The sequence below is a fragment of the Phyllostomus discolor genome, chromosome 4 (genome assembly GCF_004126475.2).
Source record: "Phyllostomus discolor isolate MPI-MPIP mPhyDis1 chromosome 4, mPhyDis1.pri.v3, whole genome shotgun sequence".
Classification (NCBI taxonomy): domain Eukaryota; kingdom Metazoa; phylum Chordata; class Mammalia; order Chiroptera; family Phyllostomidae; genus Phyllostomus; species Phyllostomus discolor.
Genome location: NC_040906.2, coordinates 51,931,516 through 51,956,354, shown reverse-complemented (window position 1 = coordinate 51,956,354; position 24,839 = coordinate 51,931,516). Strand labels below are relative to the sequence as shown.

Here is a 24,839-nt window from a genome sequence, read left to right as displayed (position 1 = left end):
TTACTATATGAACACAGGACTTTATGATTTGGAAAGACAAAAACAACAAAATTGAAAAATTTGCTGGCAGCAGCTGAAGCACTCAGTCAATGCTAACATTTCATTACCATTTATAAATATATATTTATATATATATTTATTTTTTAATAGGATTTTTTTTCTAACATACAGAGGAGCAGGAGCAGCCCTTGAGCCAGGAATCCCCAGCCCGAACTGTGGGCTGGGGGGGGTGTGTGTGTGTGTGTGTGTGTGTGTCCTGGCCTCTTTGGAACCCGGGCCCACAGGACCCCACAGGAGGAAGTGAGCGGTGGGCAGGCAAGCGAAGCTTCACTCGCATCCCCTCCTGAGCTCCGCCTCCACCTGCTGCCCCCATCCCCACATCCACGGAAAGGCTGTTTTCCCAAAACCAGTCCCTGGTGCCAAAAAGGTGGGGGACTGCTGCCTTAAGCCACTCCTGAGAGTGCTGTTACTTACCCAGGATTAACCTTGATAATGGTTATTAGGTTCACTTGAACAGTTTGAAACACTTTATACTTGCCTTGAAGTATATTTAAAGAATTTATTCAGCCGATTCTTAAGGAGCAAAGTCAGAACCAATAACCTAAATATTGAAAGCTCCCTTCAAATGTAATTTTCATAGTTTCCAAACTTTAACTGTCATTGTTTATTACTGTTTGGCTACATTCTCTACACTTTCAGCAGCATTTTAAAGAGATGGTATGTGTATGTACAATGGAAAAACAAAATGGCTTGCAACGTCAGAAGTAAGCGCCACAGTGGAACTGTACAATACTAAGGACAACCTGCGGAAGTACAGCCTCTTTCTTCAGCAACATAGACAACTTACATGTTAGTACCAGCATTATGAATGTAACAATAAAGGAATAATTTTTACAGGAGTAAAATACAACATCCTGAAAAATAATGGTTTCTACCATACAAGGCAGTTAGAAAAATGTTCACATTTTAACAAATCTGTACAAACCACAAGTAACTTGTTTATGGGACCATCATCCCACCTTGCTGATAAGAACCTTCTAGAAATGTAGAATAACCATGAACAATTTATAAATCTAGTATCTATGTGCTCCACAGCCCTAGAACCCAAAAAACTGATTTAGAGAACTCTGTATGTCCAACATGGATCATTTTTACATGCCTTGATTGTTAATGAATGCTTGCTTTTACTATGCCTCTATGATGTACAGTCAATTTGCACCTTTTCAAGGAGGTCATCTGATTTTTTGTTTCGCAAAGAAGCAACATCATTTAGCAGCAATTAAAGCGCCTTCAAGACTTAAAAAAAATACAATATCCAATTAGAAAAGCCTTATTTTTAAACATTTGTACAAGAATAAGCTGCTGAAACTTGGTAATTGAAATACGACATATGTACAACAATTTACAATAGAGCTAGAAGGGAATTTATCATTATCCTGCATAGAACTGGTCTGCATTTGGTTATATACTTTCACTTGTTTTCACGAACAAGGCCTGGGATCAAAACAAAAGTACCTGTTCACAATTCTAACATGTGGAAAACAATGGAGATATTACAATTTAGTGACTTCAACTGATTTCAAAATAAGCAGCTCATTTTGTCAAAGGTGTAAAGTATCTAGGAAAAACAGCTCTCCCTTTTAACATAACCAGTGGGGGGAAAACGTGATTTCGAGGTACAATGTGGTAAAAGCCAGAACAGGCAAATGACAAAGTCTAACTCTGCCAAAGGCTCTAACTCTCACATTCTATCACTATAAAGCACAGCTGTCACTGCCATTCAGTTCTTACTTTGGTTCCAGCAGATTAACCGCTGAATGCTGAAGAATGTATCCAGGCACTATAATTCTTGTGTTAGAAATATGTCTCATTTTTCCAAGTGTTTTTAAATAATGAAAAACTACCCTTCATATTAGAACTCTCTAGTAACATCCAATGTATTTAAGTATTATAAACGTTATTTACAGGGTTCCCCCAAACAAATCATTTTTCTTCTATCTTAACACGGTATTCCGGTCCCTGTGCAACAGGCGGCCACCCTCGCCGCTCAAGGGCATAGTCAGGAGTGTACATTCATTCACTGTCCATGATCCATCCTCTCTCACACAATGACGCTACAAGGAACTTCGGTTCACAAACAGTTCTCAACCATGTCCCGTGTAAAAAAGAAAGTAACAAAAACACTCAAATGCTCTCAAACTCAAGTGTGCATCTGGAAGCAATTCAAAGGAATCATGCCGACTCCGGAGGAAAGTCAGTAGGTGACTATGCTTGAAGAAGGGGGCGTGGGGGATGCTGTTAGCCCAGCCATGTGCAAGTTCCCTGAAGAATTCGACCTTCTCATGTGCGGGAGAAGATATGGGTCGTTCGCCAGCTGGTGTACATCGAATCGATCTTCTTTTCGGTATGCCAAACAGCGTCTTATAAAGGCCTTAAAGAAAAGGTCAGCAATTAAAATCTTTCCCCTTTTAAACAGCAATCAACTAAATCCTATAGAACAACGGGCACATTTAGGACAACTTTTTTAACATCCCAAACGGAAACTCTATACCCAACAAATACTTAACTCATAATTCCTTCCTCCCCCAGCCCTTGAAAACCACTAGTGTCTTCTTTATGACTTGGCTACTCTAAGTGCCTATGCAGAAGGTACCTGGAATATACGTAAAATCATGAAACGCTTGTCCTTTTGTATCGGGCTTATTTCACTTAGCACAGTGTTTAAGAGAAACCCATATTGCAGTACGCACCAGAGTTTTGTCCCTTTAAAGGCTGAATAATATCCAACTGTGTGTGTGCATGTACATGTACCACATTCTGTTTATCCATTCATGTGCTGACTGACACTGGGCTGTTTCCACCATTTTGCTAACGTGAATAATGCTGTTAAGAACACTGGTCTGTTCTTAAAGGTCTGTTCAAGCTCTGCCTTTTCATTTTGTTGGTTTCCGGTGCTGTGCAGAAAGCCTTTTCATTTGATATAGCACCACACTTTTTGTCTTTGCTTTTGTGTCAAATCTAAAAATTCCTCACCAAGACTGAGGTCAAAAGCTTTCTGCCTATATATTTTTTCTAGTTTCATGGTTTCAGGTTTTTATACTTTCAAGTCTTTCATCCATTTTGAGTAAGTTTTTGTGTATGGTACAAGTGGTCCAGTTTCACTCATTTGCATGTGGCTGTCCAGTTTTCCTGACACCCTTTACTGAAGAGACTGTCTTTACCCCACTGCATATTTTTGGCTCCTTTGTTCATAGAACAGTTGACCCTATACATCTGGATTTATTTTGGGGCTCACGATTCTTTGTGCTAATCTATGTCTCTGATTCTTATGCCATAACATGCTGTTTTGATTACTATAGTTGTAATATAGTTTGAAATCAGGGAGCGTGATGCTTACAGTCCCCCCCCACCCCAGGTCTTTTATGGTTCTATACAAATTTTAGGTTCAAGTTCTGTGAAAAATGCCATTGGAATTTTGGTACAGATTACACAGAATCCGTAGATTGCCTTGGGTAGGTAGTATAGACATTTTAACAATATCAGTTCTTCTAATCTGTAAGCATAGGATATCTTTGCATATATTTGTTTCTTTAATTTCTTTCATTAATGTCTTATAGTTTTCAGTGTATAGTTCTTTCATCTCCTTAGTTAAATTCATTTGCAGATATTTTACTCATTTTGATCCAACTGTATATGGGACTGTTTTCTTCATTTCTCTTTCTGATAGTTTGTTATTACTGTACACAAATGCAACAGATTTTTACATATTGATTTTCCATCCTACAACTTTACTGAATTTGTTAGTTCTAACAATTTTTTGGTGGTTTTTAAGGTTTTCTATATATAGTTGACCCTTGAACACAGTAGTTGGGGGGCCAGAAGCTAGCACAAAAATCCATGTGTATCTTACATCTGCCTGCTGCACGCGTGATTTCCAACGGCCAGCTGACCCTCGAACAACCCAGGTTTGAACCCATGTTGTTCAAGGGTTAACTGTACAGTATCATCTGCAAATTAGTAAGTTTTATTTCGTCCTTTCTTTGGAATACCTTTTATTTCTTTTTCTTGCCTAACTGCTATGGCTAGGACTTCAAATATTATGTTGAAGATGGAAAGCAGTAATTATACTTACAAAATTCTGGACACTTATTTCTAGAATTTACCTTCTGCTACAGTAATCTTCTTGCCCTCTCTCAGTTTAGTTTGGCCAGAGGGTGTGCCATTTTTAGCCGTAATATATATTTTCTTATTGAGCATAAACTTTAGAGAAAGGGACACTTCTATTAGGTTTTTGTTTCCTAGGTTAACACTGAGCATCAGGACACTTTTGAAAAAGCTAAGAGTAGAATATAATAATCTTTTTTCTTTCTCAGACAGGTTTTATGTATCCTATCATTGAGAATAGCTTCTTTTAAAAAATCTATTATATTTATAAAAACTACACAAATTGTTCAGTATATAGCACAAAGGGAATAGATCAAGAAAAACAATTTTATCAGAACCTCCTACGTCTGATCACGCCCCTTTCCAGGCGTGGGCTCTGCCTACAACCCACCTAGGTGACCACTGTCCTAACTTGTAACATTAAGTTGAGTTTTGCTGGTTTGACCTTTATGTAAATAAAATCAGAGATTATGTTCTCCTTTACCTGGCTCCTTTCTTTCATTCAATAAATATTATATTTGAGAGATTATCTAATTTTTTTGCAACAGATAAAACATTCCTAAATGATAACTGGTAAGTCTTTCGCTTCCTTATTGCTGACACCAGATGTAACTTTAGCTTGTCTTTAAATTCCTAGCTGCCACATAAATTCATGAATTGAACCACTGTCAGTTAAACTATCACTGACGGAAACACTTTTAAATGTGATTAAACTTTAATTTTTAATGAACTATTTTGCATGTTCTTTGCTTTGAAATTCATTAAGAGTAATTTTTTTCTCTAAAAACAAATCTAGTCCTGACTGGTTGGTGTGGCTCAGTTGGCTGGGTGTCATTTGAAAGGTTGTTGGTTCAATTCCTGATCAGGGCACGTGTGAGGGGTAACCAACTGAGGTTTCTCTCCCTCTCTCTTTCTCCCTTCCCCTCTCTCTAAAAATAAGTAAGTAAAATCTTAAAAGTAAAATAAAAACAAGTCTAGGTCTTCCCATTGTTATGCCATAGTTAGCTTACTAATATTTATAAAAAGTCTCTCTGATCCCTTAGGTCTTATCTTTTTAAGTCTTTAACAAATACAAAGACTTGCAGAGACTACTCTAGAAATGATTAAGATATAGAGAAACCTTTCCTATATGTTGAAGGCAGAGTTTAAAGGGATGAAAAGCTACCAACAGCAAGGCTAAGAAGTATACAAGGAGTAAATATGCTTAAGATACTCAAATCAGGTCAGTAGAGGTGGTACTTGGCAAAGGTGTATTCTATAGGGACAAATGGTTAAAAAACAAACAAACAAAAAATAATTCCCACCCCCCCGCCCCGCCCCAGGTACCAAAATGGTGAATGTGGCACCAATAAAGAACCTGAGGATAGAACCAGAGGTGGTAAATGGGACTTCTTTTTGACATACTACTTTCACACTACAGTCATTCCTGGTCATTTTTGTCACTATTAAAAATGTAAATAATGATCTTGCATTGACTAATAAATTCATTTAGTTTCTATTCTCACTGATGCTGAGAAACAGAAGACAAAATTTAGATGCCAGCACCATCAAGATCTTTTTTAAAGGAGCCATATTTACCTTATGAAAAGAACCCATGTTTTAATATAAGAACATCAGTTATTTTAATTGTCAAAATCTTCTAAAAGTTAAATGATTTGCAAAAAGTCAATAGAGATGTAATGGATAAAATGAAATATGGGACACTCCAACAAATACTTTGAGATTACACAAAAACTGGTACAATTATGGAGGCCACTGTGACCGTGACCAGGGACCCACAGCAGTGCTCATTTACATCCTAACAATATAGAAACTACATAATGCCTGTTTGTGAATTATTCTTATGGCCTAGACTATTCAGACTGGAAAAAAAGAAGAGTGCTTTATGTGTTTGTCTTAGGAATTTCACAGGGTTTTAAAAGGAAACTCCAACAGGGAGTCACAGAAAAATAAACTTTGGGATGAGTGTAACAAAGCAGGAGTAAATATGCACATGTGAAAGCCAATCTGGGGAGGAAGGTAGGGAGATGTTAAAGACCACAGAAGTTTTGCTATTAGAAATATCTATTTCATGTTACCATGCAGATATGCATGGACTAGAGCTTTAGGAAGCCATTTGTGAGAGTTTCACAGGCTCCTGTGAGCAAAGCTGGAGAAGAGGTGGGGGCTCTCACAAGTGCTAGTGCAGGGCAGCCTGAGAAGAAGCAGCTCTGCTGCTTACTAGCTGGTGTAATTCTGGACAAGATACTTTTGCTATAGCCTGGCTGGTGTCCTACTTTATAAAATGTAATAAAAATCCTGTATCATAAAGTTAAAAGATAATGCATATAAAGTATCAGCACAATGCTTTGATTATTTCTTATACAGTTGACCCTTGAATAACATGGGGGAATCGGGGCATCAATACCCTGCACAGCTGAAAATCCACGTTATTACTTTTGACTGCCCCTAAACCTTCCTTCCTGATACTTAAATAGCTGATTAAGACATATTTAGCATGTTATATTTATTATATACTATATTCTTACAGTAAGAGAAAAACAACATTAAGAACACCCCGAGAGAAAACATGCTCTATGCATTCATGACACACCTTTTTCTTAATTTTTCCAATATTTCTATTTTATGTGATTCACCTGTAAATTTTTTCAAATTGTCACAAATTGCCAAAAAATTTTCAACATGTTTATCAAAAATAATACATGTATAAGTGGACTGGTGCAGTTCAAACCCAGATTGTTCAAGGATCAACCGTGTATTTAAATAGCTCAGTATTAACATAAACTGATACATAAAACATAAAGGTAATGATAGGCCCAGATCTCGAGATTTCCCCCAATTTTCAAAGCAAGCTGGCGTGAACAAAGGATCAGGGATTATATTTGGGTCCTTGAAAGAGGAACACTTAAAACAAAGGCCTAAGCAACTCTTGTTTTCAGAGCAAATCACCAACCCCTTCTGGACAGATTTTCCTGTGGTGACAATCACTTTTATTTCATTTACTAATGAGTAATTACTTTGTTTTACATAAATTTAATACCTTGGCTTCACTGCTTACAACTGGTTTTACAGGAAACTGAACTTCTGTGGCTTTTAATATTGTATTTTCTTGAAGAATGTCTTGTTGAGACTGATTGTGACCAAATGGCTAAAAAATAAATAAAAACAAAATGTTGAGAAAGTTATCTCGCAAAACATTTAAACAGAGATATTAGTGAATACTCAAGATGCAAATGATTTGTGTTCTAAAAAATTCTTGTCCTCAGTTACACAGATCATCAGAGCAACAAGGGTATTACTGGTAGTGGTCTGCAAGCCTATCTAATCAATCCTCAACATAGCCAAAACCCTGAGAATAAGCAGAAGAAAATAATGCTGTTGCAATAAGTAATTCAGATAAAATAAAAACGTAAGAAATGTAAAAGTTGCCCTGGCTGGTGAGGCTCAGTGGACTGAGTGCCAGCCTGGGAACCAAAGGGTTGCCAGTTTGATTCCCAGTCAGGGCACATGCCTGGGTTGTGGGCCAGGTCCCCAGTAGGGGGCACACAAGAGGCAACCACAACATTGACATTTCTCTCCCTCCTTTCCCTTCTAAAAGTAATTAAATAAATAATTTTTTAAAATGTGAAACTTTATTCTGAATGTTTACAAAATGAAGTCTGATTAGAGAAGAGATGAAGTAGTGTAAATGCCTTAAAAAGTAGTGTAAAAAAAACCCCCACCACAGAATAAAATACTTCGAGCTCATACAACACACTAAGAATGTGAGGAAGTGGAGAGAATGGAGGATAAAGAGTTTTGACTCCAGTACTCTTAACAGTAGAGAATGGTAGCACTGTTTAACAGTTACTTCTTTTCCTTAGGTTAAAAAAAAAGGGGCAAAATGCGGGCCACGTAAACTGTTATGACATTAAAATTATTCTGATCCATGGAAATTCTAGGAATAGAGAAGAAGCCTAGCTTTAATGGAAAAGGTCTAAAATGATGTGACTTCAAGTTAATGAAAATTTGTATTTAAAGGGGGAAAATTTGGCAGGCAGGGGAGGACAAAGGTGGCAGAGGGTATAAGCGAGACAAATGGTAATGAAAAACTACAATACAAACTAATCAAATGGGAAAAAAAGCGTACAATTAAAAGGAAAGTTAGCCCTGGCCTGTGTGGCTCAGTGGATTGAGCGCCAGCCTGCGAACCAAAGGCCAGTTCAATTCCAAGTCAGGGCACATGTCTGGGTTATAGGCCAGGTCCCCAGCAGGGATGCATGAGAGGCAACCACACATTGATGTTTCTGTCCCTATCTTTCTCCCTCCCTTCCCCTCTCTCTAAAAGTAAATAAATAAAATCTTTAAAAAAAACTTAAAGGGGAAAATTCAACTTATCTACATACAGCTGTATCTGGTATACTTTAACTTACCTTTCTACCATAAAGACACTGAAAGAAAATGACTCCAACCGACCACACATCAACCTTGTTGGAAATTTTTGGTGGTTCTTTTCCAACTACAAAACATTCAGGAGGTAAATACCTATAGTTTTTTGGGGGGGAAGAAAAAGGAAAAGGGTACTATTAACAATCTATCAGTGGGAAAATCTCAGAACACTAATTTTATCCACATAAACCCTGGGACCTTCATTAGTGAAAATCACAAAACTTTTGAAGCATTTATATTCTTGTTATCATTTCATCCCAGTGCCAAAACCCAACTTTGTCATCAAGTATGCTATACACACACACACTTTGTGTGTGTGTGCATAGCATACATACACATTACATACATTATCTACAGGAATAAAAAGTCATTAGAAATTACAATGTTCTAATTTGGGTGTCTAATAACAAGAAATCTTCTCCCATTGCCTCCCTTCACCAGCATCAAACTGTAGGCAGTTCTCTTCCAAACACACACACATCTGGACCAGGTGGCTCTTTTGTTTAAAAAATCTCACTGCCAAGACAGACCTCAGCTTTCTTATTTGCAACAAAGCCCATCCTAATCCAGAAGCAACGTAAATTTCTAACATCTGTACTCACTCTCCTCCCTCACCCCCTCAGACCGGCAAGGGAAAGCCCATTAACTTGGTTGCCCACACTGCTTTTCTGTCATATTCTTTTTTGCATATGACAATCTCTAATAACTTCCCTAACCACTCCAATTCTCCTGGTGAGCACTCTTTCCTTCAGTGATAATTTTAAGTATGAAAATCATGACACATCATCTTATTCATGTTCCCAGAAAATGCCACAAGTGGAAGTTAAACTTTAAGGTGGCTTTAAAAGAATACATGAATGTAACTAATCATTGTTCATGAAAAGTGAAGACCAGGAAGACCTGTGGTATCTTATGGACCTGGTCATTATGTGTCCAGGCTAACAGTGTGGAGACTGTTCCAGAAAACCTAATGTCAACAACTTGTTCAATGAAGTTAGTTATCTCTCTTCCAATTAAAATTTCACTCTTTTTGCTCAACTAATTTATTCTGAAAGCTGTTTGTTCTGAAATTTTATTCTATGTTTTTCACTTTAGTGAATTTGACAGTAAGTTTGACAATTCTCACTTAAACAGTTTTTGTCAACTCCCATGTAACTTTGAAGACAATGACATTCATTTAGACTGTGAAATCTATGGTTCTATCCTGACTTACATCTGTATGTATTGTATGAAGTCAATAAAACGTATTTTTGAGAGTCAAGTCCAAAGGCCAAGAACATGTGAGATACCTCTCTTATCCATGATCAACAAAACATCCATCTACAACAAGAACTGTAACCACAAAACCTCTACAGTGAGGGCTTGATGCTCATTTCTTGTAACAGGTAAGATGTTATAGTTATATAAGCACTTTTCCATGATAAACATCACTCTGACACTATAGAAGAAAATCCACAAGTTCTCCACATCAGAAGTTTCTGGGCAGGTGCTGAGGTCCCTTGCTAATACCCACTCTTTCTTCCTCTAGTCTGGTGATGTTTACAGTGAAGACCAGGTGAGCAAAGAAGACTGAGGAGAGCAGTCACCCTCTCGACTCAGAGACTTCGTGTCAGCACCCTCGCCACAGTGATCACCAAGGTTACAGAAAGGAAAACAGCTCTCATAAAAAGCCCTGTTGCTAATCTAGGTAATTCTGGAGTTTCTAGTAACACATTTACCAGTAAGTGCCTGCCCCTTGGGAAGTTAGATCCATTCCATCTACACCATAGCTATCATCATCCATAATCTTGGACAGACCAAAATCAGTGATTTTGATTTCTCCGCATGCTGTTCCATCTACCAGAAGGATGTTTCCTAGGAATAAAACATAAGGTTCTTTTAATGATGCATATATGAAAAACATTATCTTTATAACTTATGTTAACTTTTGGGAAGTAAATATATATTTAAAATTTTAAATATAATTAAGAAATATATATTTTAAAGATTTTATTTATTGATTTTTAGAGAGAGGAGAAAGGGGGAAGAAAGAGGGAGGGAAACATCAATGCATGAGAGATATATCGATTGGTTGCCTTTCATGTGCCCCCAACTGGAGACCTGGCCTGCAACCTAGGCATGTGCCCTGACTGGGGATCAAATCAGCTACCCATTGGTTTGCAGGCCAGCAATCAATCCACTGAGCCACACCAGCCAGGGCCAATTAAAATATATTTAAAATATGATTTAAAAATGTGACATGACAAAAATACTTTAAGTTGTACTAGTATTCCATTGACATTTAAAAACTAACCCAGGAAGCATGTTTTCAGGTAAATTAATAAATATGACTTTATACTCTTTAGAACTTTAAAAAATTATTTAAACACATTTTATTAATTACCTGGCTTAAGATCATAATGTATAATGGGGGGTTTGATTTCATTGAGATATCTTAGTGCATTTACAATTTGCATTACAATAGACCTAGCTTCTTTCTCTGACATTAATTTATGTTGCTTCAGATAGAAATCCAAGTCATTGCCTTCACAGTATTCTAACACTGTACAAAACCTACAATGGAGAAGAGAAGAAAAATTAGACATAAAACACTATCCAATAATTCAGGCCCACAATGGGGACATAAAGATATTTATATCATTACCACAAAATAGGGAAAGCAAAAGCAAACATGTCTTAAAAACTATATCCTTATATTCACTTACGTATCTGTATCCAAGGAGAAATAATCATAGAGCTTCACTATTCTGGGATGATCCAGTTCTTTGTGTATTCTGTACTCTCTGCATGCATGTCTACAGGAAGAGAGGGTACATTAATTCTCCATGACCATTAAATGTATTTTCAACTGATAAAAAGAACAAAGTATTAATATTTACTTGTGGTAGTTTTCCTTTTTCTCATCCCTCCAGCTTTTATTAAGCTGGTGGATCTTCACGGCAGCGTATCTCTGTTCATAAAGGTCAAAAGCCTAAGATTCAAGTTAGAGAAGAGTTAGGGCCAAAGATCAACTAAATAGCTGAAGAGATTTTTTAAAACAATTTTGGTGATAATTTTGACATAATATGGAATTAGAATATACACTACAACTCCTGTGTTCATCTTTGCAAAGATTATATGCAGTTCCATGACACATTATCAAAAACAAGATACAAATTCCACGGTGCTAAATCAGAGAAAACGCTAATGTCAATTTTCACATTCTAGTTTTGTAAATGCCAATATACTGAATCAAACTAAATAAAGCTCTTTCTTGTTTTTAATAGGAACCTACTCTCTCCTGGCAGCAGCAGTAAGCAGCCAGGAAAACAGATGGCTTTTTTTGTAGGATGGGTAAAGCAAATCTTTTTTCTCTGGCTTCTCCTATCAACTCCCCACCTTTTCCTCCCCGCTCCCCACTTCTTTGAAAATTAACAAGTTCCTAACAAGTTTAAAAAAATTCTAAGCTTTGATTATGAAACTGTTCAAACACCATAACCCTTAACCATCTATCATTATCACACTTAACCACATCAGTAATTCCTAACCTCATCTAATACCCAACCTGTCTTCAATTTCCTCTGGTTGTCTCTGGGGGGGGGGGGGGGGGGGGGGGGTAAGATTTTATACTGGTTTGTTTAAACCACCAGCCTATTTCTTAAGTAACAAAATAAAGAATGGTGAGTATTCTTTTAAGGCTTCAGGTAATTTTTAATTTTTTTTAAAACAACGAATATCATTAAAAGAGAGATTTAATAATTTAGGTTCCACTGTGATTTATATATAAAGGTACCCCTTTATTTTTTTATTGTTTTATTTTTTTATCCTCACCCGGGGCATGATTATATGATTTTAGAGAGAAGAGAAAAGAGTGGGAGAGAAATATTGATGTGAGAGAGAAACACGGACTGGCTGGCTGCCTCCCGTGCGCCTGACTGGGGACAGAACCCACAACTTCGGCATGTGTCCTGACTGCTAATCGACCCTGTGACCTTTCAATTTATGGAACGACACTCTAACCAACTGAGACACACTGTCCAGGGCCAAAGATGACCCTTTAAAAAACACTTAAAAGCTTACATATTTATTAGAAGGAAGGTCCTCAATCCCCATTCTCCCCATCTATTTCATCTAAAAATGAGCAGTCGTGGTAAACTGCTTATCACAAAATTATAAAAGCAGGAGATCAGAACAATATAGGATGGAATAATTAAGAATATTCACTTTGTAGTGAAATAACCTTATTAGCTATATGACTGTACTAATACACTCTCAGTTTCAGTCTCACCGATAAAGTTTGGGTTGTTGAGAAAATTAAATAGGGTAAAACATATGAAGTATTTAGAAAACTATGATTCATAGTAAATATCCAATAAATATTAGCTAATTATATTATTAAAAGTTGGGTTTAAAGAAACAATTTTAAAAAGTTCATGTGAGAGAAAGCAAAGGAGCATAAAGGATATAATTCAGAGGCACTTGTGAAAAATAGTAATAGATGAAAATAAAACTTTAAGTATACTACCAATAAAGAAAGAAAAGAAAAAGGGAAAGAAAAGAGAAAAGAAAAGAGAAAAGGGAGTGGGGAGAGAAGAGGGGAAGGGAGGGGAGAGGAGAGGGGAGAAAGAAGAGGAGAGAGGAGGGGGGAGGGGAGGGGAGGGGAGAAGAGCCTAAGAAAGCTCGTAAGGGCACTGTGCTTACCATGAAACTGGATATAGCCCTGACTGGTGAGGCTCAGTGGATTGAGCCCTGGCCTGTGAACCAGAGGGTCGCTGGTTCAATTCCTGGTCAGGGCACATGCCTGGGTTGCAGGACAGGTGCCCAGTAGGGGGACCTTGAAAGGCAACCACATATTGGTGTTTCTTTTTCTCCCTTTCCCTCTAAATAAATAAAATGTTAAGAAAAAAATGATATAATTAAGTGTATTCAGTATGATTTGGTAGGTTATTTTTGAGATCTGGGAACAGTTGACAAATTTTCCGTATAAATTAATGGTAACTGCTTCTTTGCTTTATGCTATCTCAACTTCTGAAAGGTTTCATAGGAATGCTCTACTTTTGGGTAGAAGGGGAAACCTGTACTCCTTTATCTTTAAGAACAGAAAAAAATTTTACATTACCTTATACACTTCACTAAAGCCACCTCTACCAAGCAGATGCAGTAATAAATATCTTTCATTTAACGTTGGGTGATCTTTGAACCTTAAGGATTGGGGGAAAAACACTTAGTAACATGAAAATGCACACAAAAAGGTTCTTTCCACAATAAAGTTCCAAGCTCTTATTCTGCTCCTAGCTATTTCTGTTACTCTACTGTAAATTCCAAATTCTCTTTGATACTTTTCTTTATCTGCGTGACTATCACCCTTCTTCACGCTGGATGTTCACAAAGCTTAACATTCATAGGTGAATATTCAGGTTCAATGACCAAGTGCAGCACCATAATAAAGAGCTACCCATTGCGTTGTCAAGAGCTTTATGAAATCCCATTATCTACTCAGCAGGAATTACTTCCCTTGGAAAAATAATACTTTTATATTGGGGGTTATGGTTAATCAAGGTTTTATGGCACTGACATGATTAAAAAGAATTATACTTATAAACTGGCCTTCACCCATGATTAAATTTTACTGCCTTTGGACTTCTATAAATAAAATTTTAATTACCAATTAAAAACAATAAACTTGTTTAAAAACTTAAAAAAATAATCACTCACAGGTAATATTACTATTATAGATACACAAAACAACTTTAAACATAATTTTCAGAACAGCCAATTGTTCTGTTTTATTAGAATTTTCATCCGGCATAATTTAGGTTGTTCTATAATTATAATATTTCATACACTGATGGTAAAAATAGGCCTTCTTAATTTTAAGCAAGATATTTATACTGCACGGCAGAAACTGGCAACTTCCGATTCTGACAAGTAGTGCCTTGCTTAGTTTCCATCTTCTTCTTAAGGCTCCCACCAGCCCACAGGTGTTTTCTCTCCTCATTTTTATAACCAGGGATTAAGGACAGAGACCATAACTTAAACTACTTTTCTTTGTCTCAAGTTTTGCATAATAATGCTGAATATATGACTTACTGAAATCCCTTTAGTTGAAATAATTTCTCCTTCCTTATTGTAATATTAATTTCAGTATTCAGTCAACAAATACTTATTGCATGCCTACCATGTGCGAAGCACTGGGTAAGGCTTTGGGGGTACAGTAAGAACAAAACGAAGTCCCTCCTCTCATATAGGTTATATTCTAGGTAGAGGAGACATATAATCAATAACTGAAATATAAATTTTTAATTCCAGGTAATGATAAATGTTATACCAAAAAAAAAAAAAAAAAAAAAAAAGAAAGTGAATAGATGGATGTAAAAACTGCTGTTTTAGATAGGGTTGCCTAGAGGTGGCCTCGCTGCTGACCATCTGGAGTGAAATAAAAGGTAAGCCATACTTAGACACTTAGAGGAGGAACGGTTCAGGTGAGAAAACGACAAGCACAGAAGCCCTGAGGTGGAAACAGGGGCTGGCGTGCCTACAAACTACAAATGAGGGGAGGATGACGACATGTGTCGGTGAGGTGGCCAAACATAGGACCTTCTGACGCATGGGAGGGAGTGTGGATCTTTTTCTAAGTATGATGAGAAGGCCCCCCTCCCCACTAACAAAGAAATACTGTGTTAATGCTCTGCACACAGGAGAAACACTTTCATCATGTAAAACTGATACACAGATAACGACTTACTGCGAATTATCTTCATTATTTATCCTTTTGAGCTCTCGAATGTGAAGATTTCTGACTCTTTCCAAACGTTCAAGTTCTGCCTGAATTTCTGCCTCTTCCTGAAAATGAAGAGAGGGGACTATAACAAGCTCAATTTATTTGTGATATAAAAAAGATATTTTTACTCATGCATCAATTTTTTTACAATGACAGGAAGAATAGTGTATTATAAAGTACCACTGAGTAAAAAGACCAAAGTGCTCTTTTCAATGCCTGAGTGATGGAAAAGATCAAGAAAAAGCCTATTTCAAGAAACCATACTCCACATAAAAATCTATACCTAATGAGATGCTGAGTTTTGCTCTGTGCAAGAAATCTATTTTTATAATGTCGAAACTGAAAATGACTGCCAGGTAGTCTGAAACTGACTTATAACACAAAATGAACTAAAAGCTTTATTTCTGGTACATCCAAATTTTAATTTAAGAGGGAATCATCTACTAGTATAAAACAAATGAAATGAAGATATTTTAAAATAGTTAAAAGAAAAAGAAAGGAAGACAGAACTGCCAATTATTCCTATACCTCACAACATCTGGAACACACACACACACACAGACACACACACACCCCCCACTCGGTCTGGATAAATCCCACTGTAATCTTAAAAAGGCTCTAAGACAACAATTTTATGAATAGCTGTGGCAGATACTAGGGATCAGAGCAGATCTAGGCAAATCCTAAAGAAATTTATGTTAATATTCATTTAATATAAAAATATTGATATTTTCATGCCTCAAAACATATTTTAGAACATTAAAAAAAACTAGACACCAAAAGAACATAATCACCCATCACCTTTCCTCTCATTCATCAATATAGATTTTAATATTATTTAAAGAATAAGAATATATTAAATTTCAGTGGATAGTTCTAAAAATGCCCAATTTCACAATAATTTAAAATATTTGTTGAGTAAATAAAACTACATATTGTCTTGACTTAGAAGTGTACCTACTACCATTATACATCTGTATCACAGGAAACAGAGATTGCTTCTGAATACTGTACTTAAGTATTTCTGTATTTCATTAGCTCCTCCTCTTTTAATAATTTATCTTCTATTTTAAAACCCTTTATCTCAAAAAATTAGTGATTCTGAAATTTACTTTAAAAATATAAGTATCACTTCATTCCAAAGCAAATTACGGAGGTATAACCTATAACTGAGGCTTACACACTAAGAAATGTTCTAAGTATTATTTAAAAAAATGTTCACTGAACTATTAAATTTAAAAAAATAGTTAAAAAATATTCACAGGTTAAAAAACTAAACCCAAATATGTTTGTATTCCACTTGACCCTTAAAGTTATTTTAATTATTTTCAAGTGAAATTCAATCACTACTTGTTGTACAACAGATTATTTAATGTAGATTAAAAAGAAACTTAAAAATAAACTTAAATGAAGATAAACCTTTCTATCACAGAATTTGGGGGAGATTTTTCTAAAATAGATATACCAAATAGATATTTAACTGAAATGTCCTCATTTAACGTAGCTTCAGTCACATATTTCTAATTTTAATGAAAAAAGAAAAAACCCCAGGAGAGTAAAGATTATTTATAAGGAGAGAAAATAGATTAAAAGGCTTTGAAACAATAAATTCAAGCCACAGCTTAGCTGTCCTAATTTACTCATAAAATAGAAAAGGAAACTGGCCATACAGGGATGCCCATGAGTATGAAAAAATTTCAAATTCATTTACACACGGAACACAGAAAATGGTACCTTTTTCTTTTCATATTACTAATGTTTGCTGCCTTAAAACCTAAATTGATTCTTACACATGCAGGAAGCTACCAAACACTTGGTAGGCTGGCAGATTTTTAAATAATCTGATAAAATAGTGAATGCCTATTAGAACAGCAGCTGAAATAGTTGTTTTAACTTTATTTGAAACTGTGGTATGAGGATACTATTTCAAAAGAGAACTTACAGAAATTAAATTTTATTGAGTCATAAATATATAATTATGAGATTCAACTAGATTACTGAGATACATAATTACATTTGTTTTATAATTTTTTGGTAATTTTCAGATGCCTATACAATGGCAGTAACCAATATCACAAAATAAATACTTATTTTAAAAAGTAAATGCATGTTGCATCAGTTAAGCTTTTCTTCTCTATAAAATATGACAAACATGTCCCATAAAATCTTACAATACAAAAGCACGGGCAAGCTTCATTTCAGTTTGAACTGTAAAGTATGTAAGAAAAAACAGAATGTCATAAGCACTGGGGATAGAAAACAGCTGGCTCCTAAGTATTTAAAAGGAGGTGTCAAGGGAAGGAACTATAACTAAGTCTTACATGCAGACAGACATAAATTCTCCATAGTCAGTGAAATATATTTACAAATTCCATATTGTAATTCAACATATATTTCACATCTTGGACCTTAAAGTGACACACCCTGGAAGATAAGATAATTTTGCAACTCTAATTTATCTCAGAATCCCACTGAGCAAAAGTATACATACTATTTTGGACTGAAGGTTTGTGTTCCCTTAAAATTCGCGTTTACGCCCCAACCCCCAAGGTGACAGCATTTGGAAATGGGGCCTTTGGGGGATAATTAGAGTTATATTAGGTCATGAGTGTGGGACCCTCATGATGGGATTAGTGGCTTTATGGGAAGGAAGAGAAAGATATCACTGCCACACTTACCCCTTCGTTTTTGGGAGCACAGGGAAAAGGCCGTTAAGCACTTGAGAAGGTGACCTTCTCCAAACCAGAGAGCCTCACCAGAAACTGAACCCTGCCGGAACTTGATGTTGAACTTCCAGCTTCTAGAACTGTGAGAAAATAAGTTTCTGTTGTATAAGCCACTCAGCCTGTGGTATTTTGTTATGGTAGCTGAGCAGAATAATCCATACTTTTAGGCACAAATACCAGGGCAATACTGTCTAGTACCGTATCCCTTACAGAAAGGGGCAAGGCCCAGTTCTGGTCTGGCCTCAGGGTCCAAGTCTAGAATACAGTGGCCTCAGCAACTAAGGAAGTGCAGTTAACTTCAGTGCAGATCATTTCCAAAGATCTATCCCATAGGCCACGCTCTCCTTGAGATCAACATTAACCTATGGGCCATCCTCAGGATTCATGGGTTTCAGAGGCTTTAGGAGAAGCACCTGGGCTCACAACTGATCTAAATTCATTATAGATTGGGATCCTCAAACGCATGGCAAAACTAGGCCCGACTACTAAAAGAGAGATAGTCCAACCAGCTACTACATGCTCAGTAAGAATACCAAGTTTAAATCCTCCAGTCATCCACGAGCTGAGCAGTTAAAGCAGAGAAGGTCTAGACTAGAAGAAACAAAGAATAAAACAGCATCTCCAGAAAGGAACTGGTCTCTACAGGCAATTATGGTGTCAAAGGGACATGAGTAAGAATGGATTGTATTAAAGAGAGGTAGGTCTCGTGATCACACAATAAAAAAGCATGGCTCTTCTCTGTTTCAACAAAATGATAGGGACTGGACAACTTAACACCATACACATTACAGCTATTGTAAGAGTATTTTAAAATAAGCTCTCCTATTCTAAATTACATTTCAAAAAACCAGGTCATAGAAGCAAACAACAAATCTCGATAATGCCTCATTGTTTAAGAAACCTGCAAAACATACCACCTTCCAAAAATTTTTATTAAAAATTTAAATAAAAGGTAAACTTCACAGCAACTTAACCAGAAAGGCTTGTCCTTCACAACTTGTCTAGCATAAGAATGCTTTCTATTTGTTATCAAAGTCTCTTCCGGCAACTCAGTATCCCCTTGGCGCAACGTTCTCAGCCAAAAGTAAGTTATGGCGATGTAGAATCTCTGCAAATGCCAGATTAAAACTGACCGGCAGATTTGGGCTATTTTTGAACATATCCCATAATGGCAATTAAGGGAAAAAAAAGTGGGGTGTATAGGCATTAAGCTATAAAGCTTAAAGAGTTATAAAAAGCATTTTCACATCTAAAACTGATACATTTCCTGAAAAAAATTAAACATACTAGTTTAAAAGCAAATTGAAAATGTATATACCATATTATCTCCCCTACAAGCCCCCCCTCAATTTTGAAGATCTGCCTTTCTATAAAAGTAAGATAAGATGGAAAATATTTTGATATAATCTCAGCTTGCCTATAATCGATGAGGGTTGATCAAAGAAATTCTGTTTGGTATATTATGAAAATGGTGGAAGCACAGAAATGCACATTACTTCAAATTGTCTATTCAACACCATAACACGTTACCTGGTCTAGGAAAACTAGTTCAGAATGAGGTTTCAGAAAGTTTAATACCAAATGCATTTTAGTAATGCACAACAGTCCCTCAAAAGTTAGTATCTCTAGGTCTTCAAATTAAGTTTTATTTCATAAACTATGTCATTCTAAAAGCTTATCACAAGGGAAGTGAAGGGTGAAGTTAACAAAAGGCACCATTAAAAGCTAACAGAAGGAGAAATATAGAAATGAATCAAGGAGAAAACCATTACTGGTTTACTTCAAATTTGTCCTCACTCTATGTCCCTTGATAATTTCTATTACATGCTTTCACATATCTTAAATATGGGTATGAGATATATGAACCATTGGAAATATGAACCAACCAACCTAAAGACCACCTAGGCAGCAGGTCTAAATTTATAGAAATCAGTTTTGAAATTACTTGCCCATAGTCCTATTTCTGCTTGAGTATGATTGTGTAGACTGAAGAGGGGGGTGGAAGAAGAGATAAAAATTACGAAATTCTTGGTTGGGGAGGTTTCCTGTCTAACTGTATAGATGTCCCCCTCACTCCCATCCCTAACGAATCATTGCACTAGTTGTTACTGTGTCTCCCTCTGGTGTGTTTAATTGGCTTGGATGATTTTAGAAACTTAATGGTTTCCTCTCTTTGCACTTCATTTCCTTCTTTTGGTGGGGTGGTGTTTTATCTCTTCTTTAAATGCATAAATACTTACATTAAAATCCCTAATTGGGAATAACTGCAAAAATGAGCGGTCTATTCCATTCTATTTAAACAAAACCAAACAAATTCTACCTTAGCAATAGCAAATAAATATAACAATGCAACTGACTGGCAAAATTTAAATATTTAGAATATTTAGTACACTTTTTGAAACAGCAATTATAGCTGTTGTATTGGGGGTGTGTGTGAAACTCCCTGATGTTAAACACTAACAAGGGTGCTAACACCAAGCCCCAGCACATACAGGCACAGTGCCTTACAAGAGTATATCATAGCCCTTCTCATAGCTTTCTGTTTCCCTTTAATCTCTTTTTTTTGGGGGGGGGGAGGGCTTTTGTGGATTCCATAAATTTTTTTAAAAATCTGAAATGATTTAACTTTCTACACAACAAAGGAAAAGGCCTAGTCTTCTAGACAGTCTTTACACATATGCACATAAATAACATGGAGTTATAGTTCTGATTGGAAAGGGCCAGTGGCCAAGCAATTGTGAAGGAGTGATGTCATAAACTTAAGTTAATTAAACCTAGCTCTAACTAATAGCTAGTAAGACTTCTAAGATTCTTTCCAAATTTCCTCTGCCTATGTAACTGGATTAATATTGAACACCATGGAAATAAAAAACATTTACCTTTAAATTTTTATTTTAGTAACTGAATATCATGTACTACCAAAATAAGATGTATGATTATAAATAAGGAAACACAGATCAAGGAGAATGTTTGCAGGTCCATAATGAGAGTGGGAGGTAGAATATAAATACTGGGAGTTTCCTATCTACAGCTAGCTCCACATTCTCTCAGCACAGTCATCTTTTATAGACTACTACTCATTTTTAAGTAGGAAGCAGTAGTAAGAACAAAACGTTAAGTTTAGACTTCCAGCACTCTTCTTGGCACTCTTCTTGTCTACACACGCCAAGAAGTCAGGAACCTCACAGCATTCTTCATGGGCTTAACCATGACTTTTCCTACTGTAAGTGCCTTTCTACACTTCCACTGAAAACTACTGCCTACACAAGTAGCATCTTGTGTTATGTTCTAGAGAAACATAACATACAGTGTGGTTGTAGCTTTAACTGACAGAAGAATTCCCAGAAGATTTCTTCTAGTCATGGTCCTGAATACGAAGGACACAAAGATTTAGAGATTAGGTCCTCTAGCATTATATTATTGTTCATTATTTTCATATATTCAAAGCTAAAGTGACAAGAAATGTCATGTATGCAAACTTATTCTTTGTGGTCATACTAAGGATTTGATAAATCAGATGATAATGGTATTCTAGAAAGAAAGACCAAAGGAAATATCAAACTTCAAGAATATTTGGGGGTCAATTCACCTAAAATCAATGCCCTGTATTCTCCACTGTTCAAAAGGCTTGTAGACAATCCATTGTCTTCCATTTCAACTAGTTGCATGGTCCACTGTGAAGGAGTGAGAAAAGAGCTGTGTGCTTGTTCTTGACCTGTAAAGATTTCATCATGGAAGGTTAAAACTGATGCTGCTGCTGCCTGTTACTGGTTGTTTCTCTTTGCAGGTGCCAATATCGGTCAGAGAACAGGATTTCAGTGGCAGAGTTGTTGCTATACTGTTATCTCTTCAGAACGGAGGCACAAGGAGAGATGAATGCCACATCGCAAGGAGCAAAGGAGAGAGAGAGAAAGAAATGGTGTCAGGTGGCATGTTGGATGCGATTTTTGTTTTAGTAGAGATTGAGATGACTGCAAATTGTTTAGCTGATTCCTTTGGTCTGCAAAGACACATTTGTGTTGGTGCTGATGATTCTTGACTTATCCTGTTTTAATTACAAATTGGTTATGTTTTTCCAAAAAAAACTTCTGGCACTTATATTCAGGGCTTATAAATCTCTCATTCTCTCTCTCTCTTTCTCACAAACACCCCCTCCAAACACATACATTAAAGCTAATCCCTACTTCACTATTTAATATTCCATACTGAGATGTCAAATCTTCCATATGCATTCTCTCCAACTAATTGTTTAAAATCTGGATGGTGACTAAACTTAGCTAGAAAATAAAGAGCAACACATATCTACGGGCTGGTCACATCACAAACTTCAACTAACAGCAGTGGCAAGATATCATTATCAGTCTCAGTAACTTTCAAACGTCTTACTTCCTCATCATTTGAGGCACTGTGATTGGTAACTTGTATCTTTAAAATAATAAGACTACAGAGAGACTCTATTACAAGGTGAATGGTTTTTCAGAGATTAAAAAAATTTATGTTAATTTAGTAACAATCCTTGGAAAGCACAACCATGTAGTTTCTCGAATTCCAGAATAATGATCTGAAATAGACAAAACACAACCTAGCAAATTCCTCAAATTACAAAGATAAACTGCTCTCCCATAATCATAATTTATGAAAGACTGGAAGTAAAACAGAATCAACCATAAAAGCTAACTGGTATATGGTTTGTTAGTTTCTTTAAATCCACAGATTTAAGGCAATAGATAAAAGGACAGTTAGTAGCTCTGCCTCAAAGGCACAACTTTTGAAAGACAGGAAATAACTCCCCTCACAACTATAAGCTTTTAATAAGTGATAGCTGGGAGAGTGTGTACGTAATTACTAATAGCACAAAAGTTCGTTTTGTTTCAGTTTAGGAATAATTTGTGTGATCTCCATGTATTTTATTACAGTTTTTTTTCTCTCCTATTCTGTTAAATCCTTTATATAAAAGGTAAAATTGTAATAGAATATGTACACTTTCTATAAAAGACTTCTTTCTGTTGACCTTTAAATATAAATTTAGTGAAAAGCAATATACCAGCTAATAATGCATTCCAGTTGACAGAACAGTCACTGCAGAATATCCAAGGAAAGTAATATGTGAGAGAAAGTGTATGTGTTTGTGAAAAACTTAACTGTTCTCCTTTATCTGTAATAAAAATGAAATAGCATATTTTTAGAAGACCCCCCCTCAAAAAGCAACCATCCCCACAATTCTGAGAGAGATAGAGAGAAAGCTACATGTGAATTAATTCTTTTGAATAGAAAGAATCAACTTGCTATCCATCTACAACGAAAGAATGTAGGAATAAAGCCTGTGGGTACTGTCATTGAAATAGGAGTGAGAAAAGGTTCAAGAGGAAAGGCTGGCCTTGCTGGTTACCAGCTGTATTAATTCAGACAAAGCATATACAGATCTTGGCATTGAAAAAGTTAACATGAATGGTCACTCTAGAATAGTTAAAACTTCAGAGTCCATAAAATGTAATACTTTGTAATTTTCCTGAAATGGGAACTTGGATTATGCCTGTATCAGGCAGAGTATGAGAATAAGTCAGTGAATGAATGAACAATGATTTCATAAGCTGATATGACAACAAATATTAAAGAATCCTTGATATATTAAAACCAAGGTGATATTGCACAGTGATTTTCCTAATCTCAGAAGAAACAACTAATAGGCCATAAATACACTTAAATCTACTATTTGGTGGTAACCAGAAATATTTCAGCCAAACATCTTTTGGATGTTTCTGCTTGCTCATTCATTACTCTATTACACTAACAGCTTTGAATTTATATTTCTAAACCTACAGGATAGCACAAAATGTGAACTAATCTTCATGATTTATTCAATGATAAATACACATTTTCATATTTGAGTTTACTTATTCAATTATTACCTTTATGATATACAATGCACAACATACTCATTTCAAGACAAAGTCCTTCCAGTCTCAAATGTCTAAATAGCATGAGCTTTCTCAAAGTAGGATGTTTTTTCCTTCTGTGTCAACAAATTTAATACAATAATTTTGCTTAATTTTAAGAGTGTTTATTAAAGGGAGAGTGAGTCACCCTGGCTAATGCAAGAGTATGACGGGCTCCAATCTAAACACTAAGCTGACATACCACAGGGTCATTCCCGTGTAGGTTACACGGACATCAAATATTCACAGATCAGATCCAGCCTATGGTAGAAGCTATATAGTTACAGTTGAAGTACAGTTCAAGTCGTCTTTATAAACCCATAGGCACAGGGAGCTGGTAAGATTAGAGGTGATAACATCTTTTCTCTGAAGTTAAACTTGTTCTCAGTTAAAAGTGTCCAATCAACTTTTTCTTTTCTTTTCTTTCTTTCTTTTTTTTTTTTTTAGAAAAGAGAACAACCTATTTCAATGACCTACTTTTCAACTGGGGTTTAGAATGCCAAATAACTTACTTTTAAAACATGTAACTTAATGTTTATTACTTTTTAATTATACAATTACAAAATTAATAGCCAGTGGTGTGTAGGGTACTTTTGTGTTCTAAGGTGACACAACCTATTAATTCTGTTCTCTGTATATACTACCAACTTTCTTTACAATGCATTCAGTTTTTCTCACCCAAAATAGTCTCAGAAGAAAATGTGAGAATTTAAGACATGAGAGTATGTTTCAGCATTATTAGTTCATCTAATTTCCCAAAATGGCCCATGATGGAGGTCAAAGAAAAGTAATGTTGTAAACTGGTTAAAAAGATATAAAGTTAGA

General features: G+C 35.9%; 1 protein-coding gene across 4 annotated transcripts in view; it reads right to left on the bottom strand.

Annotated features, from left to right (window-relative positions):
• Window positions 1-545: 545 nt before the first annotated feature.
• TLK1 (tousled like kinase 1) overlaps window positions 546-24,839 on the bottom strand; it is a 140,363-nt gene continuing 116,069 nt past the window's right edge. For all 4 annotated transcript variants that reach the window (XM_028510949.2, XM_036023301.1, XM_036023302.1 and 1 more), the window contains 9 exons: window positions 15,317-15,414; window positions 13,691-13,772; window positions 11,472-11,563; window positions 11,298-11,387; window positions 10,976-11,145; window positions 10,311-10,446; window positions 8,577-8,688; window positions 7,205-7,312; window positions 546-2,431 (listed from right to left, as the gene is read on the bottom strand). In XM_028510949.2, coding sequence (XP_028366750.1) covers window positions 2,255-2,431; window positions 7,205-7,312; window positions 8,577-8,688; window positions 10,311-10,446; window positions 10,976-11,145; window positions 11,298-11,387; window positions 11,472-11,563; window positions 13,691-13,772; window positions 15,317-15,414 — 1,065 coding nt within the window. In that variant the 3' untranslated portion in view covers window positions 546-2,254. The remainder of the gene's footprint in view (window positions 2,432-7,204; window positions 7,313-8,576; window positions 8,689-10,310; window positions 10,447-10,975; window positions 11,146-11,297; window positions 11,388-11,471; window positions 11,564-13,690; window positions 13,773-15,316; window positions 15,415-24,839) is intronic.